Genomic DNA, 25,245 nt, shown 5'->3' with positions numbered 1-25,245 from the left:
CTGGAAAGAAGGTAAGTGTATTAAAATGTGTGCCTTTTACGTTTTACGTCAGGAGGCTATTCCACAGAGATATGATCTTGACTCAGTTGTTAGAAAACACATGAAATAGGAAACGTAAGATTTCTTCTTCAATAAGACTGGCCAGATTATTATTATTTCACCATAATGGCAACATCTGCCAGGGAAATTAAAGTAAAATTTCCTCCCTGCGGGGATTCTGTCTGCCCCAGCTAAAGCTGTGTATATACAGGGAAAGCCAGGAAATTCTGACATATTGTTGGAGCAAACACTTTAAAAATACCTTGTGTTTTCTCTGTTACAGCAACTTCACTGTGTGGTGATTGGTAGTGAAAATGCCAAGCGATATTTTGAAGCAGTGCAAGGATCGAAAGAGCACCGAGGAGAGCTCTTTGGGGTCTACAATCTCTTCAAACTAAGATCCGAAGGGTCTTGCCTGACAAGGGACATCCTGGAGGTGTGAAATTTTTCTCTGACCTTTTCAATATTTTAAACATGATTTTCTCCTTCAGGAAACTTGAAATATAATTGCTGGTGCCTTTTTGGAGAAGTTTTGGTTTTGTTCATGAAAGCTGTCCTACGTTTAGAGTTTCTACTTTTAGAGAAATAGGAAATGAATTATTATACCTCTAAACTAAGATTTTTCCCATGCATAGTTATAAATGATGTATGCATACAAATACAGTTACATATACTAAACAGTGTGACCTTGAAGGCCATTTTCAGACTGGGAAAGAGAAATTTATTATGTTGAAAACAGCTGTTGAAGTCAGGAACTTAAAAAGAAGACTTTCCTAAATAAACAAAAATATAAAATGTGTTTCGATTAAAAGTTACCAAATGAATACTCCCCGAGATGCACTCTCATGTCTCATGGAGATTTTTGTTTTCTGTTCCCAATAAAAATTCCACACCAGTATTTCAAATTCTCCCAGTTGTGTTCATCCTCAGCATGCAGATGTTTCTTATTCTTAACAGGATATTTATGTCCTTTAAAAAAAAATCTTTTAAAGTCTTTAATATGCCAGAGTATTAAGAATATTAACCTATTTTCTACTTAATTTTGGTATAAGTATCATAAAATCCTAGACTGTCCTCTTTTTCAACCCCTTCGTCATACAGTTGAGGAAACTAAGTCTTGGAAAACTTAAGGGTATATTTCCCTTAACTGCCAGGACTTTGTAGGGAAACCTTAATGTTCTTCACTTATTTAATAAGTACCATAAAAATAGTTCGAGGAACAGTTGGTCCCTGTCCTTAAAGAACGTAGACCACCTGATGGGAGGCAGAAGAGGACAGTTACGTAATGAACGCATGACATCAGTAAGCATATGTCAGGCGAGTTCCGTAACAGTTCCAGCGTGATCACCAGTGATGGGGAAGAGGGGGGTATGTATCTGTGTGTTGTGATTGTTACCACTGTTATACAATATCTGGTGTATATCGCTGAGTTTTTATTGTATTGTAACTGATTCTGAATTGAGTGGCCCATTGAAAGTCCCCTTTTCTCTTGTCTTTTTCTTGTTTTGGGCATGCCATTTCATTCATAGACTTTTTCTTTCCTGTTTGTCTTCTCTTATCAATAATATCGTTTGTCCTCCAGGCCCCCCTCAGATCCCACCCCCATCTCAGAGTACTACCCAACATACCAGACTATACTCATGTTTCTAATTTGACATCATTATCTGTAAAACATATTAGTATTATATTATCCTGTTTTCTGTTGTATATCAAATAGTTTAGTTTCCTCTTTTATCAGAATAGCCACCCACTCCTTTTTAAACAAGTGTTAGGTAAGACATTCCACATGACAGTTTAATAAATGGAAAGCTCCCTTATTCTCTGGTCGTCCTAAACAGATGTTGCTTCTTCCTCAGGATTGTTAATGTCAGGACCCTCCGTATCTCATATTTTGTCTGTGGTAAAATATGCTTAACTTCTTCCTAGACACATCATTGGCACTCAATTGTTAAATTAAATGTTGAATTAAAATTGCTCATTTGTTATCAACCAGAATTTAGTAGATTCTTGCTGTGCTTTTGGCCAAACGATGTTTTAAAATATTATTATTCCAAGCCCTGTATAATAGAAGCGTATATCATACAGTAAAAGAAATCTTCCCCTTCCTGTGACACATTTTTAATTTTTAAAGGTTGTAGAAAAATCCCCTTTAAAATGTTTTAAGGTACAGAAATTTGAATTTATAGAACACTTTTAATCTGATGGCTTCTGGGCAGTTTAGTTCTATTTTGCATTGACTTTCTGATGGTTTCCCTTTAGAGATAGCTATTGAGAGCTAATTTCACATTTATTGAGTATATGCTAAATAGTCAGTACTGTACATAGAGCTAGGCATACAGAAATGAAAATAGAAAATAGGCAAAAAGTCCTGCCTGCAAAAAAATGTACATTCTATTTGAGGGAAACAGATGATAAACAGCAAAAATAACTAAAGCATATAGTATATTATGGTGATAGATTCTAAGGATAAAAATAGAGCAAATAGAAGATGGATAAATTCCAGAGATCTAACAGCATAATGATTATTGTCAACAATACTATGTTATATGCCTCAAAATTGCTGAAGGACAGATCTTAATGCTCTCACCACATAAAAGAAATGATAACCATGTGACGTGTTAGAGCTATTAGCTAGAGCTAGGACGGCAGTCATGTTGCAGTAGATAAATGTATCAAATTAACACCTTGCACGCCTTAAGCGTACACAATGTTGTATGTAAAGCAGAATGGGGAAAGGAAATAGGGCACCTGTCAAGGAAAAAGCCTTATCAATTTTGATGGAGTAGCCAAGGAAGCACTCACAGTGCGACTGTATTTGATTCTTCGAAAAGATGAGGAAGGAAGCGGCGTTTAGAGAGAAGAACAAATGCGCAGGCCCTGAGGGAGAAGCCTGCCCAGCATGACTTCAGAATGGCGAGGAAGCCCAAGTGGCTGGAGCCGAGCAGGCAAGAGAGCAAAAGATGGGGCCATTCAGATGAGGGGAAACCAGATCAGGCAGGAGCTGCGGCTTCGGCTTTGACGGAGAATAGAAACAATCAGAGGGTTCTGAACAACAGAATGGCATAGTCTGATCTATACTGTCTATCTAAATATTACGAATCAGACAGTAGAGGTTCAAGAGCAGAAGCAAGAAGCCAGGTAGGAGGACACTGCCACGGTCCAGCCGGGAGATAATGGTTTGGGCCAGAGGGGTGGTGGTGGATGGCCTGAGATATGGCTGGGTTCTGTACAGGTGACAGGACTTGCTGCTGGATCAGACAGAGAGTATGAGAAAAAGAGAGGAGTTCAGGATGACTCCAAGGGGTCTGGCCTGGGCAGCAGCAGAGGAGCTGCCGCTTACCTATCAGAGAGGGATTCTGGCAGCTTGAGGATGCTTCCGGTGCTGCCAGTTACATCTGTTGTAGCCATTTAGCTTCTGTTGAGAAGATGAAAAGGCACAAGGAAGGAGGCTCCCCACTCCCTTACAGTAATAGCCTCCAGGCATTGGGAGGAAAGGTCCCATGGCAATTCAGAACTCTTCATCATCTTCTTGACTTCTGTACGGGAGAGTCTCCCTTGTTGCCCAGGACACCAGGTAGCTGGAACCATGCCATGGATGTATTATGAATATTGGTGTATTTGTAACCTGGATATTTGTTAACTCTGGTGATGGTAGTACTAATTCCCCTTGTTCTATCAACAAATAAAGCCTTGGAAAGAGAAATCAATTTATTTTCACTTGAAGATGAATTTAATATCCTAGGATCTAGGCCATGAAGTATTTCTGCTACATGAAATACCAAAAGCTTTAAAAGCATACTTTCCTAAAAGATGTAGCAAACCTGTTAGATAATTAAATTTTTTTTTAGTTTTACATTGGATGGATGTTTTCATTTTGATGTCTGCTAACACTGAAGGAATCAGTACACATTTTAATAAATATGAGCTACAAATACACTAGCAATGTAAGCTAGAATACCAGTTCCCAATACCCAGCATCATCTGTGGTGCTTGAAACGTTGATAGTATGTCCTTACAGTTATTGCAATATTATATAATATTTACATGAATATAATAGTTATGTAATTATTATATAGACATGTATCACTACTAGGTAAATATATAACATTTTTTCACTCTCCCTGTGAGGGCTTTTAATGGAGTTTGCTGAGAAGTGTTAATTTTCTATCTGAAAAAATAAGCTTATGATAAGAAAGAAGAGTATTTTACGGATGCAGCAGGTTTCCACTGTGCCTCTCTACTACTTGAGAATTACAAGCATTTAAAAATGGGATATAAACTGTCTATGAGTTCCTTAATTAGCATACTGCAAAGCAGCATGAAGAGAGCTAAAGCAAGCTGTGCTCGGATTTCTTAACTCTGAGTTTTAGCATGTGCCGTTGCTGTTGTTTGTCTGGTTGTGTTCGCCCCATGTTTCACACAGTTATTTGCGTTCTTTGTAGAGAGAAGGCCAAGTGGAAGCAGGGATCATGACAGCCACAACATGGTTGAAGGAAGAACCTCCAGTACACAAACTAGAAACAGTAAGCAATCTTTGACTCTGTAGACCAGAACTCCAAGGAAACATGTGTGTGATGATTTGAAGTTTCTTCTCTTTTTCCTTCATTTTTCAGTGTGTAAAGAAAAAGTCTTTTTTTAAAAAAAAATCAAGGACGGAGAGTCAGAGAACTGTCAGGAAAATTAATAATGTAGGCTAGCATTCCATATCACAGAAACAAATTCAGGCGCAATCATCCAGGGTTTACATTCCAGACTGGAATTTTAATATACCAAAACGTAACTCCAAAATTAAATGCACTGTATAGGTGGCCAATCCAGCATAAACAAATAATTTTTTTTACTAAACAACAAACTAAACAAAGATAGCAGTCAATATGTGTTTAGGATTATTGAATCCAAACATCAGACTCATTCTCTGACTCAACCAGATATTTTGAGTCCTGTGTCTTTTGATCTTTTGAGTAGTTTGTCATCGCACACAGTACAGAATCTATATTGTCATCATAAAGCCTTTTTAAAAGTAAAGAATATATGTAGACTTTAAAAAAATTGTTGTTGCTGTTTTTTCTTGTTTGTTTTTAGGAATTTAACTATAAATTTATACAAACCCAACAACATAATGGGCTGTGGGATAACTCTGTGTTATGTTGTATATCACATATATGATATAACAGTATATCATATAACTGTATGATAAGTACATATAATGGTAACTATGAATTTATACCACCCCTGTAAATTTATATCACCCAATATGGAGTAAATATTTATCCAAATTTATAGAAATACATGAATACCAAATGTTGGCAGAAGTATTACTGGATAATACTTTTCTCAAATCTTTTACTAATAAAGCCTCAGTTGTCAGAAACTGGAGAATCTATTTAGCTCTGACTGATGTGAAAGAAACATATTTGATAACAACAATATTTTCTTTATTTCTAGGGGGTCAAGAGTCTATCAAATCTTATTTGTAATCAGTTAGAACCATTTGCCAGTTGCAAACTCTTTACTTTAACTCCTACAGATTTGTTTTGTTTTTAAAGCATGATTGAAAGAGTAAGTTCTGTGCTTTTCACTTGGAGGCCAGAGCTGGTCTCTGCATCTTACAAGCTGACAGCTCTGCTCTGTGCTTTCCTTAGAAATAACTGATCACTTGGTGTTCTAGTTTAAATTTTCATTCATTTGGAAAGTTATTCAACTTGAAAAGAGAAAAGAGTATACCAGGCTGTAATATTAAATCTGTTAACGTTTGTTTATTAAATGTTGTAGTTACAGAAAATACGAAGTGATACACATCAATTATATGCCCAAATTTAATCCCCTTCCAGTGTGATGGATTTGATATTATTATCGTGATGTTTTCTAATATTTCTGTCATTGCTTCTTATATAGCCTGGAGGGCCTGACTGCCAACACAGAGGTCCAGAACAACCTGCAGAACCACTGGCAAAAGCTGCACGTGATCTCTGCAGTGAGTTTAGTGACGATGAATCGGTGGGAAACTCTACAATAAAGACTGCTAAGAACAAAGCATCAGACTCAAGTAAAACTTTAGGTTCTCCTGGACAGCTCACCTTACTCCAGTGTGGTTTCTCTCAATTGTTTGAGGCAAAATGTAAAGCGGCTGAGGACAGTGATGGAAGCAGTACCTCTGATGATGTGAGTTCTGATGAACAGCCCTCATGCCTTTCAACACAAGCCGAAGATGTGGGTTGTCAGAAAAGTCGAGAGTCTCTTGGTACTTTGAAACATCAGCAATTAGCTAACATCCTAAATCCAAATGAAAAATGCATTCTTGATAAAAGTAAGAAGATTTTAGAACAGAATATTTCTTCTGAGTCTGATGATGAGAAAAATTTTAAAAATACAGCTGACCACCGTTGCATCTTAGAGGATGTCACAGATTCAGAGGACAGTGATGTCATCTTTCCCACGCAGTATACAACTCAGAGAGTCCTTAAGAATAGTGTAAGATTTAAGCTACCTGTGGATGGATCTGAAGATTCTGAAACAGAAAACCCTGTAAAAGGAAGAAATAATGGGGATGATAGGAAGACCAATGTCAAAGGAAATGGACTAATTTCAAAACAATTAAATCCTGAGAACATGACCCTGAAATCTTTTCCAAAAAGAAAAGGAAGTAGCGATATTAGTGATGAATCTGATGACGTTGAAATTCCGTCCAAGTCAGGATTAAGAAAGCAAAGAGCTACTAGTTCTTTGAAGTTGAAGAGAAGAAAGGAAAATAAAAGGGAATTTTGCACTTTTCCAAAAACAATGAAGAGAACAGACCAACTGTGTGAAACAGCTAAAGACTGCAACTCTCAGACTATTGATGATTTTTCATCCTCAGATGACGATTTATCTGTTCGCCGTATCAGTTTCTCTAAACAGAATCATAGACCAAAATCTATAAAAGAGAGAATCAGTTTTTCTTCAAAATTGCCTGGTCATAAGAAGAACAGCACTTCCATACCAAGAAAACCAATGAAATTTTCAAACGAGAGCATTGTCAATCAAGAGCCCACGTGTGAATCAATGGATAAATTTTTAGGTAACTGCAAATACATTCTGAAAACTTTTCTTTACATATTCATTTTGTGCAATCAGACAGTTCTGTAATAGATTCTTGAGTTAGATTGAATTAGCTCTACAACCAAGATGCTACCTTGAGACACCAATGAGGGAGTGGTTGGTGGCAGGATAAAGGGAAGACTAGACCTAGGTCAAGAAGAGAAGTTTCTCATCTACCCCAGGACCCCTTCCACGTGGCCCATCTGAATCACAGCCCCCCACCTCCATAAATACTAATTATTCTAACATCTTTGCGTTTTTATGGTTTTTGTCAAATGTGTATACATTTGATACAAATGTGTATCCCTAGACATTATAGTTTAGTCTCACTCATTAAAAAAAATTTTTAGATGGTTTATTTTAACGTATAGGATTCCACCTCTGTCTCTTTCATTTCTCTGAGGTTCATCTGTTGAAGAACCCAGGCCACCTATAGATTTCTACTTAATTTGCATTTTGCTGACTATGTACTCTTGGTACAGTTGGACATATTCCTCTTCCCTCTGTATTTCCTGCAAATGAGCAGTTGGCTTCTGACACTGTATCAAATCCAGTCCCTTTGACAAGACAAAAGTGTGTGACAAATGTTCGCTGGTTTCTCTCTTATGGTCTTGGCAGCCATTGATGCTTAATGCCTGTAACTATTCATTCAAAGCAGCAAAATGACAGTTTCTACTTCTCTTATTTATTTTTCATTTGTTAGTAAGGATGCTTCTGTAAGGAGATGCTTCTCCTCATCTGCTATTACTTACCCAGTGGTGCAATTCATATAGAGAAGGCAGGAAAAACAGTTTCTTATCAGCTTTTTGCATAGTAAGTTGACTTTCTATATGCTTAAAGGATGACCCATTCTTCTCTAAAATCGCTATGAATTATTGATTCAAACATATTTAATGGGTCCAAATCCATTTCAATTAATATTAATATTGAGGCTCAGTTAGCCCATCTTTGGATAGTGGGAGCCTTTGGACATGAGCATTTTGATTCATGAGATCTCTGACATGATGCTGATCATCTTTAATTGCAGGACGCTCCAGAACCATCTCATGCGTTTTCTGCCTGAGACCTAGAATCATTAATTTCTCCAAGAAGCCTTGGTTTCTTTTAGAGAGAAAGTGTGTTTGAAGACCACAGGCTGGTGCGAGGAATGACCAGTGCTACTATACTAGCTTGGTTGTTATTTCTGGGCCTTTTCAGTGGATAAATTATTTGTGTATATATGTATGTGTGTATATAATATATATGTACATATGTGTATTTTTACATGTTTTTTTTTCCTTTTCTTTTTTCCAGTAATTTTACTAGATTGTATTTTGGTGTTTGTCTTAGCGCAGGCTGCTGTAACAAATTACCATAGACTGAGTGGCTTACACAACATTTATTTCTCACAGTTCTGGAGGCTGGAAGTCCAGGATCTGGTTGCCAGTGTGGGTAGGTTCTTGGTTAGGACCCTCTTCCTGGTTTACACCTGGCTGCCTTCTTGCTGTGTCCTTACATGGCAGAGAGAGAAATCATCTCTCTCATGTCTCTTACTATAAGGGCACTAATCCCATTCATTAGGGCCCCATCCTCATCATCTAATTATCTCCCAAAGTCCTAACCACCAAATGCCATCACACTGGGGATTGGCTTCAACATGTGAATTTTGGCGGGGGTGCAAATATTCAGTCCAGAGCTGTCTGGATCAGTATTCTCATAGTGTAGCCTCAACTCAGTTTTTATTTCAGGAAAGTGTATTTGTACTAGTATTTTTAGTTACTTGTTCTAGCTCTTGTCTTCAGGAATTTCTGTCATTCAGATCTTCAGTCTTCTTTGTCTTCAGTGTTTGTCACATTCTCTTAAATCCTTTATCTCCCTTTCATTTCTTCTTTTTAAAGATTTTCTTCTATTTCTCATAAATCAGTATCTGTTATGTTTATCCCCTCTTAATGTTCCTTCTAGTTTATTCTTCATTTCTGATTTTTTTTTAAATTCCTAAATCTTTTCTGAGTTCTGCCTCTCATTTCTGAGTTATTCTAATTCTGATTTATGTTGTTGGTTCCTGTATTTTATGACTTTCTTAAAGTCTTTTACCTAATTTCGAAATCATTTATGATTTTATTCTGTTTTGTAAGCACATCTTTCTGGCATGTTTTTATTGTAGGATTATTACTTGCTGCTTATTCTCTTTTCTCTTACAATTTTTATGATACTTGACCCTCTTGCTCATTTTTATAGAAATTCTTTTCCTGGAATTTTTTTTTAATGACACAGAGTTTAGGAAACCTTTTCTAACTTCACAGAGATTCGTATCTGCTATTTGTGCACAGTGTTCAGGACTGTGGTGGGTTTCCTGTCCCTGCCCCTCTCCCCTGCTTTGCTCTAGACCTCCTCTTTCCCGCAGCCCTGTTCTTCCTGTCCTGCTCATTTTGACTCCATCTCAGCAGCTTTTCCTCATTGTATGGTCCTGACCTGGGAGCCCTTGTGGGTCAGTTTGGGGAGTTCTTAGGGCCAGCCTGCCCCAGCCTCTCAGGTCTCTTTCCACAAGCCCCCCGTACACAGCACTCAGCTTTAAAGAGTAGAAGACCTTCCCAGATCCAACTGCTGATCTCAGGTAGCCTGTGGTGCCAGGGTGTCCTCACCTCAGATCCATCAGATGCCACCCTGCTGTTTCCTTCTTCCTTCACCACAGAGACCCTGATGCCATGCAGAGTGTGTAGCTATTAGTGGCTGATACCCACCTTCTTGTATTTTAGGGCTCATGAGAGTGTCTTGTAATTTTATTTTGTTGGGAGTGTTGTCCTCGGCTTTTGGTTTTGTGGCTTAGTTACTGTTCTCATGTTCTCACATGAGGATTCAGAGAGATTGAAAATCTTTCCCTGCCACAATCTGCCGAGAAGCTGTGTAGTGACTTTTAAGAGTCAGCATTGCTTTCAAAAGTGTCTCATTCCCCAAAATTACCTGAAAGAATCTGATATATAGACAAGGATATTTTGATGTTAAAAACCTTAATGATTGTGTTTGATTTATTTACAAATCAAGCTTGCTTTTGTGGTTATTAGCAGCCTCGTTTAAAAGTTCATTATGATACATATTTTGATACCCTTGTAACTAAGTGCCGGTTTCCCCTGTTATGTGAAAATAGAGCCTTCCTGAGTAGCTTTTCATAAGCCAAAATGGCACAAAGCAAAGAAGCAATTACCTTAGAAAACATCTTGTTCACAATTGCACAAAATAAATCCAGCTTAAGCCCAGATGCTCACAGACACAGCCCAAAGCTGTGACAGCTCGATGCGGAGATGCTGAGAGTCATTCCTGGGGAAGGAGCTTGGCGGTGCCCCTCCTGGGGCTGGGGAGTGCGCTGGCCCTGCAGCGGCTCGCTGCAAAACAAACACTGGACACTGTTGTCACTTTTTGCCCTTTTTCATAAAAGTGAAAAATCCTCTTTGGATTTCTTCCTCTGTGGAAACACGTGCTAATGGAGGTCTTTCAGAAAAGCTAAGTGGTAGAAAGCAAACTTTCAAGAGGCGGCGGACTATCCTTTGGTTTGCGTGCTGCGATTAGATTTTAGGTTTGAGGAGTTACTGCAGAAACTTCTTAAAAAGAGCGGCCAAGTTTTGGTCTTGGGTTTTTCGCTGTGTAAAAGGAGTCAAGAGCTAATGTGGGACTAGTTGCTATTTTGAATAATGCATCAGGTGTGTCACCAACATCTTAAAAATCTGCCTAAATCTTCCACCGGAAGAGTCCTTTTGAAGATTTTAAACTGTCACTCTATACATTACATGATATTTTGGAATTAAAGGAGAATATTCTCTTAGTTGCTCTGTTAGTCATCTTATGTGACATCTTGTTTTCTCATGATTGACAGTTCTGGCTGAGAGAGGTTCAGGACTGAAACAGCACAAGTGTTGAAGGTCATAATTGAGCTTCATTGCCAGAGCTGTTTGAGGGAGCTTTTATAGACCTCAGTTCTAGCCTTCTCTTTTATGACCACAATTTAAAAGTAAATTATAGGTGCCTAGAAGCAAAACAATAAAAAATGTAGCCATTTTTTAAACTTCTTCCAGATAAAAGCTGTAAGTTAATTTTTTTCATTTCCTCAGAGCCTCCAGATCTTGACATTCTCTGGGCATATGCACAGAAAAGACACGATAGAAACAGTAAAGCTGAACAAAGCCGTCCAACTGAAACTCCCTGGGCGTAAACCCCATGCTCCCGCTTCATCCCTGTAATTGCGTGCGTGCTTAAAGGCACAGATGAGACTAGAGCTTCTCTTTAAATGAGTAAACATTTTTTTTAAATCAACAGAGAAAACATATTCAGCCTTCCACTATGGCTTTTCTCTTGGCAAAACCCTTATTTCAACTTGAAATCTAAAAATTACTACCTCATCACAAAAGTCCTTACATTGATAAGAGAGAAAAGTCATCTCCAAGTTAACCTGGATCAGTATATTTGAACTCTTTTTCTATTCAATATCTTTATTTAAAGAATTCTGATCCTGACATCGAAACTGGACGTTTCCCTCAAGGTTTAAAAATAAAATAAGCATAACCTGTTTTAATGTATTGCTGATCATTTTTAAAGTGTACTTTGAACCATATTGCTTCATCATGCGGCATCACTTAACCAACGTCGATTGCCTCCTAGGTGGCGTTCAGGAAGTGGCTTACGTTCACTCAAACCAGAATGTGATCGGATCAAGCAAAGCGGAAAATCACATGAGCCGATGGGCAGCGCGTGATGTGTTTGAACTGAAGCAGTTTTCCCAGCTTCCCGCAAACGTAGCCGTTTGCACTTCTAAGGTAGGAAGAGCTTAGGTAATATCTCTTCTCATTTTAATCTCATTTTCCTCAGTAGGATCTTCTCTAAGTATTCCCTCAGAAGTACAAACAGGCCTGCAAGTGACGCATAAATAAGCGTAAAAACCAGTACCACTGGGGACACTGTCGTCACTCAAGATGTTTTATATTAAGAGCCAAATCTATATCGAGATGCCTGATATTGTTGAGTTGCTTAATAGTTTCCCTCAGTGAAAGTTTGCCAAAAATGAGGAAACTGAGGGAATCAGTTAAATCACAACCAAAACTACTTGTCTCACGTGGGGAAGGGAGAGTGTATCATTAGATTTCCTCCAAAATGTTTCATCTAAAATGAAGATGCACCCAAAAACTAACTCCATATAGAATTTATATTTTTAACAAAATATTTTTTATAATGTTGTTAAAAGTAATAAATAACTTCTCTCAGCTCTTCTCATTTAAAATTGCTGTTATATAGAAACAAGGCTTTATATAAAAGTAGGTATTTTATTTACACATAATGCCTTTCATCAAAAGTTTTAAAAACTATTTTCTTCTCTTTGGCTTATTTTTTTTTTAATTCCTTAAAGCTAAGTGTCTGAGGAGTCATTTTTTTCTACCACTTTTAGTGTAGAAATTAAAAATGTGTACTGTGTATAACAATGACGTTTTTGTTTCAAGTTAGCACTACTTTTAAAAATGAAGGGAGGGAAGGGCCTCTGAACTGTCAAACTGTCTTCATTTAGTTGTACTTCATCTGGTTTGACAAAGATTTGGGGCTGTCTTAATAAAATTAGAATACAAAATGAAGTTCATGACCAAAGAGAATAGGAGATAAACTGGAAGTTCAAGACTGGGGGAAAGTTAGAATGGAATTATATACGATATATTGTATCTACCTAGACATATGTTTTTTTAACTGACAGATTTGATTGAGTTTCCTGGTAGACGAAACAAAGGAAGTAAAAATATATGTAGTGTTTTTTCAACTAGAGCATTTGAAAATGTTGGGCAGTTTGGGTGGTCACAGTGACTGAGGGCCCAACTGGCATTAATGTCTGGAAGCCAGGGATACTAAATGGCTGTCCCCACTGGGGGGGGGGGGACCCACATGCCAAGAACTGTTCTGCCCAAAATGCCATAACACCCTGCTGAGAAACACTGAGCTGAATGGTTGTCCTTAGAAAAAACAAAAATACCAGCTCTTCTAAGGAGGAGCAAGGCTTTTTTTTCCCTAGTGCTTAATTTGAAGAAAATTTGTCACCTGACGTTTTAAATGGGGACCATTGAATGATCTAGTCAACAGTCAGTTGTCTTATAATATCCTTAGAGTAAATGTAATAATGGACTTTGAAAGGCTGTGCTTTTAGCATTTTTCAACGTAATCCAAAGACACAATACCAAGACATAACTCATGAAAGCATTCTCTCGTGACTTAAGTATGCCACTTATTATATTTTCATTTGCTATACGAATATACCATATCTCAGCCAAAACTGTAGATGGCATCTCTACAATTTGACTACCTCGTAGGAACCATGTGAAAAAGATAGGCAGAAATATGCTGAGTTTGCTGGAAATTTGCTATATGAGAATGAAGAGCGTATCAGAATCTTCTAAACAGACAGCTGCTTTTTAATTAGGTTTTTTATTAAACCATGCCTTTTTTTCTTAACCATGCTCTTTTCCAAGCAAATTTTAATGTGAAAGGTCAGAAAACTTGGCAAACCATATAGTAGATGTTAATGAAATAATTTAACTAGATATTGGTTACTAGCTTATTCAAATATTTCTCAGAGAAGAAGTTTACAGCCATATGATATCTCCCAAAATGGACCAAAGAAGCAACCACTAGATAGAGAAGCAATGAAAAGCCCCTTTGGAACTGTCCCAAGGAAAGCTGTAAACATGAGAATGATGGAAGTATACTTTGCCTTATTTAATAGAGGGGTGGGGGGAACACGGAGGGAGTTCTTTTATCCTCACGTTAGCAATATCAGTAGTTTTCAGCATTTTTCAGCCCCGGTATTCTTGAGGTGGACAGCACAGTCTCATCAGAAACCTTGTCCCTTCATGGTGACTTTCAGAGTGAGGGGCACTTCTTACCAGGGAACAAATGGGAATAACCAGCCCTGGGGTTTCTGATATGCCCTTTGAGGCCATGTGTCTCTCCCATCACACAGAGACCGATTTAGTAGACCTTTCTCAGGAAAGATGAAGAAATCTGGTGTCTTAATGACTGAATCATGGTGGATATAAAATACTCAGGGACGTTTCAAAGCCACTAAGCAGGAGGTCCAATCCCATCACCAATGCCAGCAGGCCAAGAACAGTCTGTATCAAAATACTCATTTCAGTGGCTGACTTTTAAATCAGTACTTGGCACAGTAAAACTCTGACAGGCTAAGATTCCTTCTCTCAGACTGGACCTGTATCACTTAATACCTCAGGTTAATAGTATAGTTGTGCTTTAGCATCTTAAAAGCTGTAACGTGTCACCTATATACAGAACTCACTTAGAGGCGGCATTATAAACTTACCATTAAAAAAGAAGGTCTTGCTCTATGAAAACCAGAATTTTCAAAATAGATGGTCATCATACATATTTATGATGTTCTTCGGTGTTTCACCAACATCAAAAACTCAACCTACGATATTTTTGACGTAAAACTACAACGCCGGCACATACCTCATGCTTTCCTCCTTTTATTTTAATTAGAAAGAAATGAAAGAACTCATAATGAGTCTCACCTTCAGTTTGTTGAACTCTGTCATCTCCTAGAGGCAGAAGGACTTTCGATGGTTATTACCAGCCTGTGGCGTGGACTCTCTTCAGAATGTTCAGTTTGAATTGTAGCTCTGCCTCGTACTTCCTGTGTGACTGTGAAAAAGTTACTTACCTTCTCTATGCGTCAATTTCCTTATGCTTAAAATACAAGTAATTATACTTCTTACCTCAGAAGGTGGTTGTGATGACCAAGTGAGGTGATGCCTGTGCAATGCCCTGAACGGTACCTGGCACAAAGTAAGCACCCAGTGAATGTTAAGCATTGCTGCTACAGCCAGGGGATAAGACTGAGGTCAGGTCTCTAAGTCCCCCGGAGGGTGGGGATCAAAAAGGACAGATAATCTATAAACAGTTGCATGCAACCATCTTTAACACTAAATAAAAGACTGGGTGGTACTACTCCATATGGGGCTTTGGACTTTCTTCAAAAGAAAAAAAAAAAAAAGAATGTTTTTGGTAGAATATTTTTCAAATTTCTATATGTGATTATTAAATTTTTGCTTATGAAAACAGTCAGTACTTTATAACTTGTATCAGTTTTATCTTAGGATACTCTGTATTAGAGTGGAAGTTACTGGTTAACTTTTCTCTTTAAAGCTGATAGATTTATTTTCTGTTTAGATTGATCCGCTGAAGTGACTTCTAATTCATGATCTCTCCGTAGCTGCTGACAAGCAGTCAAATGAGTGGGACAGCACTGGGCCATCAAACTAGCCTTCTGCATCTCTGTACATAGCACTCTGAGTTCTCCTCATTATAATTCTTCTGGAAACTAGAAACTACTTTCAGTAATGTCAGGGAAGTGGAATGATGGTGGGGTCATTTTTCTCTTTTCCGAAAACTATTTGTAAAGGTGGTCAAATTAAGGATTTCTGAAGAGACTTTTAAACTAATGTTATTTTACACAGATGAGATATTGATGACATTTCAAAGCCATCTCACTGAATTTCTAAGGCAGAAAAAATGCTCACAGTCACTGATTTCATCATATCCAGTCGATAATACTTCAACACCTTTAATGAGTAAATCAGTGAAACACACCCCTGTCTTTGGTTAGAGATATGTATGTCACTCACTGAGAGGTTTTACAGCTTCAGTGCCGTGGTGGGTGGCCATGGGTGAATTTGCAGTTTTGAAAAAACTTTTAAATGGTTATGGGAAGAACAGAGAATAAACTAAGCTGAAGGAAAATGGAGTGAGATGAAGGCAAAAAGACTGAGCCATGGTGTTAGCCTCTTCTTTGAGGTCTCCAAAAACCCCTGGACCATCCACCTGCAGTCCAGTATCTTTCATCTTGGGCTCACATCCAGAATCTTTCTGATGACTGAGAATTCTTCTGAGTACTTCATATCTGTCACCAAAGTTTTATTAGAGACCTTCATGTTTGGAGATTGTGTGTGGGTGTGTGTGTGCCTGCGTGTGGTCTGTGTGTGCGTCTGCAGCCAGATGCAGACACGGAGCCTCAGTTCCTAAGAAAACAAACCCTATTTATTTGTATGAAGGCAACACAAGGTTAACAGTGGCCACAATATGCAAGCATTTCACTTTTCAAAGAATACTGTAGTTGCGTCTAAGTGAGAGCCTTTAACTAAATTGCAAAGGATTATCCGAAATGGAAAACTGACAAAAGAGGAGGAATGTACACTGCAAATCGGAGATAAAAAATCCTACAGTCTTTCAAAGTTTCTCAGGCCTTTTGATGTAACTGTTGGTAACCAAAAATGACAAAACCTATGAATCCAATCAAATTCAACCATATATTAAGAAAAGTTCTTTTCCATGTTTCTTTTTTTCTTTTCAGTTGATACTTTTGTCAATTAATTTCTATTTGTTGGACATATTTTAATTAGATGTCTTGAATTAAAACCTATCTCTCCTAAAATAAATTTCTAATTAGATATTTTTTTAATTTTAGCAATATAACCTATATAAAATAAGAACTTGTTTAGCCCTCAATTCTGCATGACTATTTCAGACCATTTCTGAAGACAGCTTATTTTAAAAGATAACCAGAGGGAAACCCCATGCAATTTAGATTTAAGCTTAGACCAAAAAGAAATGTTTTAAATATTGGGAGGAACGGATAATACCTTTATTAGAGTTACTTTGTTCTTTGAATGTATGAAAGTATGTCACAGAACTTAGCTATACCTGTGTGTGATACGGTGCCACAGTTTTTCAATCAACTGCGTGTTTTCAACTTAAGTTTACTTAAAGTTTTCTGAAAAGAATTGTACAAAGACATCATTCAATTACGGATTAATCACTATGGCAACCAAGTCCTGGCGACTAAAAGGGGGAGGATATATTCTCCCCTCAGTTTCCTGCCAGCTGTCATAGTCAACCTTGGCTGCCTGAATCCAAGCCAAAATATAGACTGTGACCAACTCGAAGAAACTATATCTGTATTTTTATAAACTGGTACAAGTATCAGACTATAAAAGAAGACTTAATCCCCTGAATTGGATGACAGACACTTGGCACTCTTGCCAGTGTTTGACAGAGAAATAACGGGTCGCTTTGTAGTAAAACCTGGATTAATAGTAAACCCTTCTTTATGTTATTGCAGTGTGGTGTAAATGAGAGAACCAAGCATGCTGTCAGCCCGGGGCGGGGGTGCCCGGGGAGGAGAGTGCCTTTTCTATGACCAGTGCAGGTTTCAGCACTGTTCAGAATACTGTATATACAGAATGTTTTCGTAGTAAGAACTTCTCTTTCTTGTATTTGTATTCGATTGGCATTTTGTAGATTCCTCAAAGAAAGGATTTCCACGAGCTATGGTGGATTTGATTGTAGCATGTTCATACAGCTTTGGGAGTCAGCAAGGAGGGACGGACTGTTTACAATGCGCAGACTCTGGGGAGATACAGCATTCATTAGCCTATTTTTCAGGATAGTGAGTGGCATGATGGGTTAAAGTAATTGTTCACAAATGACTGGTTTATGAAGTAGTCCAGTAAGTTAGGTTTATGGTTTCAGCATGTAACGGAATTAATTCTTACTGGGTGGGATTTTTTTATGGTCTTATCGTTTTTCTTTCTGTAGCTAGATGTTAAATTTTTGATGTCTGTATCAGAAAGTTATTCTTTCAAGTGATATTAGTAGAGATCGAGTTTTTTTATGTTGTGTGTGTATATGTGTGAAGTGACGTGGCCAGTGTTGGCATGAAAAAGGCTTTTGTGTTTCTATCTTTAGAGCTGGGATTGCCTCAGAAAGACAGTGTGTCATTTGTGAAGAACACCTGTCACCTGGTCAGAAGAAGGAGAATCAGGTGTTAACTGTAAACACGTAGACCTGTCCCCCTCCTTGCTGGTGGCCGCGAGAAGCTGTGGTACCCTTCCTCACAGTGATGTCACCAGGATTAATGGAGTAATGTCACTTAATGAGCTGATGTGTGCAAAACACATTCAACTCCTTGCAAGAAAGCCATAAATTTTCATTATTGTAATTGAGATTGTTGCTTATTGTAGGGGTGATGAGTAAATCTCTTTCTGTTACTCCCTGCAATGACCTGTTATTATTTTTGTTGTTAGTGGTACCAATAATTGAATAATACTAGAATACCAAGAAAGATACCTAGTCCCGTCCTCTCATTTTATAGATGGACCCCCCCCCTTGAACTGTGCCTGATTTATCATCAAGAATACCATACAAAACACTGTATCTGATAGGAATTATAAGCCAATTTGATAGTGAACTAAACTGGCAAAAATAATCTTTGCCTATTAGGAAGTAGCTTGATTCTAACTCTTCTCCCACTGGTCATCGTTCCAAGTGCACAGAAGATTGATCTGGCTTTTTCTGAACGATTTCTCCATTTAGAAAACTTGGAAGATTCTCACTAGTCGAAAAACACTATTTCTTCAAATAATGCCTTCTAAGTAACAATATAAAAGCTTAGAGCTGTAAGGCCCCGCTGAACTCTGACTGACTCCACCTAATGACTTAAAGAATGTTAAGCACTTAACAGCCCTTTTCAAATTTTATTTTATCCCTCTATGAAAACCGTGCTATCAATTGGACATGGCCACTTCATGGCACACCTATCGCCATCCATCCGAGAATCCTGCCTCTGCACACGTATGGATTCTTGACTTTTGTAGGACAAGTAAAGCAAAGTCATAAAGTTAGGGAGTCACAGTTTTTGGAATTTGAAGGATTCTTGGAGACTATTTAATGCAAACGTGCTACTTTACTGATTGTTTTAAATGAGAGGGTGAGTGGCTTCTTCCGGGCTCAGCAGTGGCAGTCAGCTCAAATCCCTGGAATCTTTGATCCTTCTGTCTTCTCTTGAGCTTTTCCCTCAGTTCCTTTGGTTTCTTTTCTTTTTTTTTTTTTTTTTTTTTTTTGGAGATTTTACTGTTTTTATTCCATTTTACTCTTCCAATATGACAAATCAGTCTAGTTTTCCAAGATAACTTGCCTGTAAAGAATTAGGCTCAATTTAGCAGTTAAACAAAAAATTCAAGTGGACTGAATGAATCTTTCCCTTTAAAAAATTTTTTTTGATGGTTAAAGCTGTCCGGACTCAAGAAATACAGTAAGACTGTTGCCACTATCTACTCTGCCAATGATATTTTGGCAAAGGCATGATTTTTTAACCTTTTTTCTTTTTATTTATGCTTTTTCTCTACCAGAAATAACCTTCAGCCTTACTTTCTAACCTCCCAAATCTCCAGACTTTTCGGCATGTACCTTGGATGTAGCACCTCTTTCCACAAAGCCTGCCCCAGTTCCTCCCTAAGCTACAAGTAAGCTTTTTTCTAATAAAACTCTGGACTTCAAAACAGCAGGATGCATCTCTGATTCAATTTGATCATTCTGAAGACCTAAAATACTGTCTTGCTTATAATTGATACCTGCTGAATGAATTTAGGTTTTCAGTTGTTGTCAGGGTGCGATGAACCTCATCACTATTATGTTCTGAAAAATTTTAAGTGGTTTAAAGTATCTTTTCCGTGAACAACTTTCACAGTTTTCCTGAAAATTCTCTGGCGATGACTTGACGTTGTTCAGAGCTACTACTGAATATATTTACTCTGCCTGAGAAAGGAGGCCCTCCTCATCTGAATTAAGAGTATCCTCAGGTTTGCCTGGCATTCATGGTCTTCAGTAAATTTACTCAGTCTGCACCTCCAACCATGTCATCTACTGTCCGATCCACTCCAGATGGACCCAGTTTGAGTTCTGCTTCCTCCATAAAGCCTGAGTCTTTGGAGATCACTCTCTTCGAAGCTCCTTTCACGCCCATTCTCTGGGCCAGTCATTACTGTAGACATGGCGGACCCCATGTTAGTGTTTACTCTCCTCTTCTGTATGTTACAAGTTGCTTAGGAATCAGGACCATGGATACACTTTCATAATAAGCTCCAGCGCTTAGCAGCAGGCAGCACAGAGTGGAAGGTCAGAGAACATTTGTTATTGGTAATTCCTGCAAGAAAGTGCTTCATAAGGCAGATCCCCCCAACCATTTTCACTATGAGTAAAGGCGTCTTGACTCTTAGCTCCACAAGTTATCAGTGAAGGGGATACTCTGGCAGGTAATGTAAACATGTTACTCATTTTAGAGCAGCATCAATGCTGGTACCCTTCCTCTTCACTCATTATCTGTCATCTGTTGACCATCACCCTGGTACAGGAAACCCACCCAAGAAGGGAAAGCATGGAGAATGGTGAGCTTCCTCATCTAGCAGTAACAAATCTTGACAGTCACTCTATCTTCCAGTTCTGTGAAATATCTTACTGTGTTTCTTTTCCCTGGCACACAAGGCCTGTCTCAGTTTGGTGCTAGCCTGCTTTTCCAGTCGCATTCCAAGACACTCATTCAGGATTATCGACACCAGCTCTGTGCCAGGCAGTGGGCCAGACCCTGGGCATGTAAAGATGGACAGGCTCTTCCTAGTCAGCCTTTAGTTTATGAGTTAGTCTCCAAGCACACCATGGCCTTTTACCCTTCCATGCCTTTGCTCCTATGGTTCTTTTGTTTCAAATTCCACTTCACCTGTGTCTGCCTATCGAACTCCTACCCCTTTATCATCAGTGACAGCTCTCCCCAGTCTTCTCCAAAGCAGTATAAGTGTCTTCCTCAAATTCATCTTTACTTATTTCTGCGTGTGTGTGTGTGTGTGCATGCATGCACACGCACACGTGTACGTGTGCTATAGCACTCATCACATTGCATTGTGTGTACTATACATATGTCAACAGGATGCTTTCAGCTGCAAACAGTAGAGTTACCATCTAAAAATTGCCTGTCTAATAGGTCATTGAGCTATTTCACATAACGGCAAGTCTGCAGGGAAGCATTTCCAGGTTTGGTGCTACAGTTCAGTGACGTCGTAAGAATTCAGGCTCTCCCATTTTCTGTCCCACTTTCCTTAGTAAGTTAACTTTCAGTCCCATGAAGCCTTTTGCCTCGTGCTGCAGGATGACTACTGCATGTCAAGAACTTACTTCCTCATACAAATGTATCCAAAGACAGGAAGGTGTGGTTCTCATATATTCTCCTTCTGCTGGGGGAGGAAAGTCTTTCTGGCAGAACGTAAGTGGCTTGACTCATCTTGGTTTATCCCCTAAGAACTGAGAGAGTAATCCACCTCCCCTGAACACACTTCGAAGAGAACCTCCATTTGTTCAGACAACGAAGAGGGAGGCAGGGGCTGTTGGTAGGCCATGAGCAGTGTCTGGCACTGGATTCCTGGTTAGACTGTTGAAGCTCTTTTGCATTTGAAACTGAATCTTCCTCTATCTTTTATTCCCAGGACCTAAAATAGTCCCTGCTACATAGATACTCAGTTAGAGCTTACTGATTGTAATTGAGTTTCTCGTAGACACTAGAAAGACTCTATCAATAGAAATGTGAAGAATTACTCTAACTTATTAGTATAAACATGAGTTCTTGTGTGGTGTGTTGGCTTTAGGCAGGATAAACACGTCTGAACTGTGACCCTTGATCTAATATGGAAGTTGTGATATTTTTGCAAATTTGCTGATGAAGATAGAATCCCTTTTAATATAATCAAAGTCAGCTCTCGTCCCATTTATGGCAGAATTATTGGTTAAGTTGATGTTTTTTATTAAACGTGTCAGTTATCCTGTAACCAAGTTACCATCACAAATTTTAATTAATCCATGAACAGTTTTCACGACTGTTTCACATTAACTGCTTCAAAATGGAATTGGAAAGCCACGTCCTACTTTTATTCTGTATTTAAGGCTGTCCTGTTACTGTGGCCAGGTGAAAAAATGGATCCCTTAAGAGAAAGAACTTTTCACTTTGTTCAGAAAGATTATTCGGGCCACTCATATTTCCCACCACATACTTGCAGCAAAAGAAAACTAATTTTAGTTTCTCTTAAGAATATCCTGATGCATCAGTAAAAATTACTAATTTTATTAAATCTCAATCTTGAGAACTCTTCTTTTTAATATTCTGTTTAATGAAATAGGAAGTGTCCACAGCACTTGTGTAATTGAACTGCACACTGAACTAGCCACTTTTTTTTTATGGAATGCAGTTTGTACTTGGAAGAGTGACCAACAGACAAACTATGGTTATTAAGATTTGTGTAGTTGGTAGATATTTTCTATCACTTCAAGGGAAACAACAGACTTGTTGCCAGGCATAAAATTCAGGCTTTCAAGTGAAAAATTAAAATATTGAAAAATTTGTATCTGCCACCATGACCCCTTCCCGATATCTAAAAATTTTTCTGATGCAATAGGTGGTGATAACAACGAATACGATCCTTCAGTGTTGTATGATTGAATGTGTCAACATTTTCAGGATCCACATAACTCAGTTAATCAGCATTTTCCAAATGACTAGTGAATGATATTACAAAATTATGCAGGGGGGACAAAATTCAGCCAAAGTACGAAATATACTGATGCATTTTAATTTTAACAATATAAAAATCTTATTTATATAGTTTTGGGTATTACATGAAACTAACCTTAATTGAATTCTGATAAAGAATTAAAAAAAGAATATTTACAGTTATCTGAAAAGCCTGTGAAAATACTGTCCCCTTTCCCAGCTACGTGTCTGTATGAAATAGCAATGTTGCAACAGATTGAATGCAGAAGCAGATATGAGAACCCAGCTGTCTCTTATTAAGCCACATATTAAAGACACTTGCAAAAGTATAAAACATAGCCACTCTTCTGGCTAGTTTTTCATTTGTCTGTCTTGGGGAATATAAACTTTTTTTGGTTGTTGGTAAAAAGTTATTTAAGCTAACATGTATAGCTTATTGTTGAATCTTTCAAACTTTGAATAGCTGTAACCCACATGAAACAAAATCTCTTAGGGACCCTCAGTACTTTTTAAAGTGTAAAGGGTCCCAAGACCGAAAATTTTCAGACCCTATGAACAGGGTCACCCGATCACCACATTCAGCTCCAGTGGAACATACTTTCAGTTGGCCTTTCCCAAGTGAAGGCTTTCCTGCCTCTTTCATGATTCAAGAAAGCTCATCATAATAGTAGAGAGTGAAAATGATACAGTTAAAGGAAATCCCTTGTAATTTACTAAAAAGATGACTCATTCACAGATTTCCACACTTTATTATTAATAATGATCTGCGTCAAACTTTACAACTAGTGCGATGTCCAGGTGTCATTTGTGGCAGGGTACTCAGAACGTCCCTCCCCTAGACACTGGAGGGTCATCAGTGGCCTTGGAACTGAATCGGCCTGCACAGAAGCCTTGGCGTACTCCAGCTGGAGGCCTGGCGGAAGGAAGCGAGGGCCTAGGCCTCCCGTGGGAAGTGCCAGCCGCTGGGAAGGCAGGCCGGGGCGGGCGCCTGCCAAGAGAGACTTTCATTACATTTTTTTCCATCAGTACCACCCTTCCGTGATCTTTTCACTGACAGGTACTATTTAGTGTAGGGCATTCAAGTCGTCTTTGGAGGCATTTTTACAGTAATATAAATAATGCATATAAAGGTTTACAATTGAGCCAGGGCTGTAAGATGCTAAAGACCTATTCATTACTACTTCTTAGAGATCTTAAAAAGACTGGTAGAATTGTGGATTTTAAATATGGAAGAGACTGATGGGAGTCCCAGATCCAAATTTTTACCCCCTGGATCCTGAACGCCACATCCCTCATTATCTCTCAGGATAATAAGGCTCAAAAAGATTTAAAAAAAAAAAAAACCTTCCCCAAATTTATATAGTAAGTGACCGAGTAAGGCCTGGACCCCAGGGCTTGTGGTTTGCTGAGTCCAGTACTCAGACAGCTACCCCTCAAAGGCCCTGGATCCTGCTCTGTCCTTTGTCTGGAGGAGATATTAAAGGGAACTTACTCTCTGACCACCGTCCCGTGAAGGACTGAGGATTTATTAGCAAACGCTCCTTGTTGCTTTTTTTTAAAGGTCATTGCCACCGTCTCACCTGGCCCTTTCCCACAGGTTGACCTCTGTGGCAGTGCCTTCAGGGTCACAGTTCCCAAGGAGATGGGGTTTTTATATTTCCGTTTGTAGTATGTGCCCCACAGTATTCACCTGTACTCCCAACACCTTATCACTTTGTTCTTTTAGATAGATGGGTTTCTTGGACAATGGGAAATGGACTGTTGTGCATAAAAAAGGAAGGTAGGCTTGGAACAGCCCATATAAAGTTGTCCTTCTGTGGTTCAGTCAGAAAGCAAAGTACTTTCAAAAAGAAAAGACATGTATATATAAAACTGAACTGTAACGATTACTCCTTCTAGGAGGAAAACAGAACCACCGTAACGTACAAACTTTAACCTCCCCCCACCCCCCCAAAAAAAGTTTTGGGTTTGAATCTAAGTGTTTGCTTTTTCAGATTTGAATGACATATTTAAACATATGCAGAAAATTATACTTCAGTGTATATTTGTGGTGGGTCCTCTAACCAGCTGGCTTTTCTCCAGAGGCTGAGTGAAGGCAGTTCAGGGGTAGCTCACAGTTGCCTTAGGTTTTTGTTGAGTATTGGAAAACTGCATTTACAGTAATTTTTCCTGCCTCCAGGCAGAAATCTTGAACGATTACTTCGAGGACAGGGGATTTTTCACACTTGTGGAAAGATCCTTAAAAGTTTTTGTCCTTTTAGACTCTCAGATGCCATCTGAGTGAATTTATTTACATGTGCTGTATGTTTTTATAATACTCCTGATTCCTTGTTTTGCAAAGACAAGCAAGTTTATGACTTTTTATGTGTTTACGGGGTTTGGCCCTTACCCAAAGAGGGATTTCTTTGTCATCTTTTGTTTGAACAGATGTGTAAACAAAAGCAATGTTGCCTCTCAGACTTCACTGTTTAAAGTTTAGTGAAGAAAAAAATAATAAAAGAGCACTTGGTTCTTTCTTTCTTTCTTTCCTTCTTTCTTTCTTTCCTTCTTTCTTTCTTTCCTTCTTTCTTTCTTTCCTTCTTTCTTTCTTTCTTTCTTTCTTTCTTTCTTTCTTTCTTTCTTTCTTTCTTTCTTTCCTTCCTTCCTTCCTTCCTTCCTTCCTTCCTTCCTTCCTTTCTTTCTTTCTTTCTTTCTGTCTTTCTGTCTTTCTGTCTTTATGGCAGAGTTGGTATGATCAGGCC

The 25,245-nt window shown here is 38.4% G+C and overlaps 1 protein-coding gene across 2 annotated transcripts in view; it reads left to right on the top strand.

Annotated features, from left to right (window-relative positions):
* Nucleotides 1–25,245, top strand: part of ERCC6L2 (ERCC excision repair 6 like 2) — an 83,701-nt gene that overhangs the window by 43,560 nt on the left and 14,896 nt on the right. For both annotated transcript variants that reach the window (XM_010967454.3, XM_010967453.3), the window contains exons 14-17: nucleotides 323–475; nucleotides 4,482–4,562; nucleotides 5,935–7,096; nucleotides 11,746–11,900. In XM_010967454.3, coding sequence (XP_010965756.2) covers nucleotides 323–475; nucleotides 4,482–4,562; nucleotides 5,935–7,096; nucleotides 11,746–11,900 — 1,551 coding nt within the window. The remainder of the gene's footprint in view (nucleotides 1–322; nucleotides 476–4,481; nucleotides 4,563–5,934; nucleotides 7,097–11,745; nucleotides 11,901–25,245) is intronic.

Source organism: Camelus bactrianus, chromosome 4 (genome assembly GCF_048773025.1).
Source record: "Camelus bactrianus isolate YW-2024 breed Bactrian camel chromosome 4, ASM4877302v1, whole genome shotgun sequence".
Taxonomy (NCBI): Eukaryota; Metazoa; Chordata; class Mammalia; order Artiodactyla; family Camelidae; genus Camelus; species Camelus bactrianus.
This window is presented reverse-complemented; position numbering and strand designations above follow the sequence as displayed.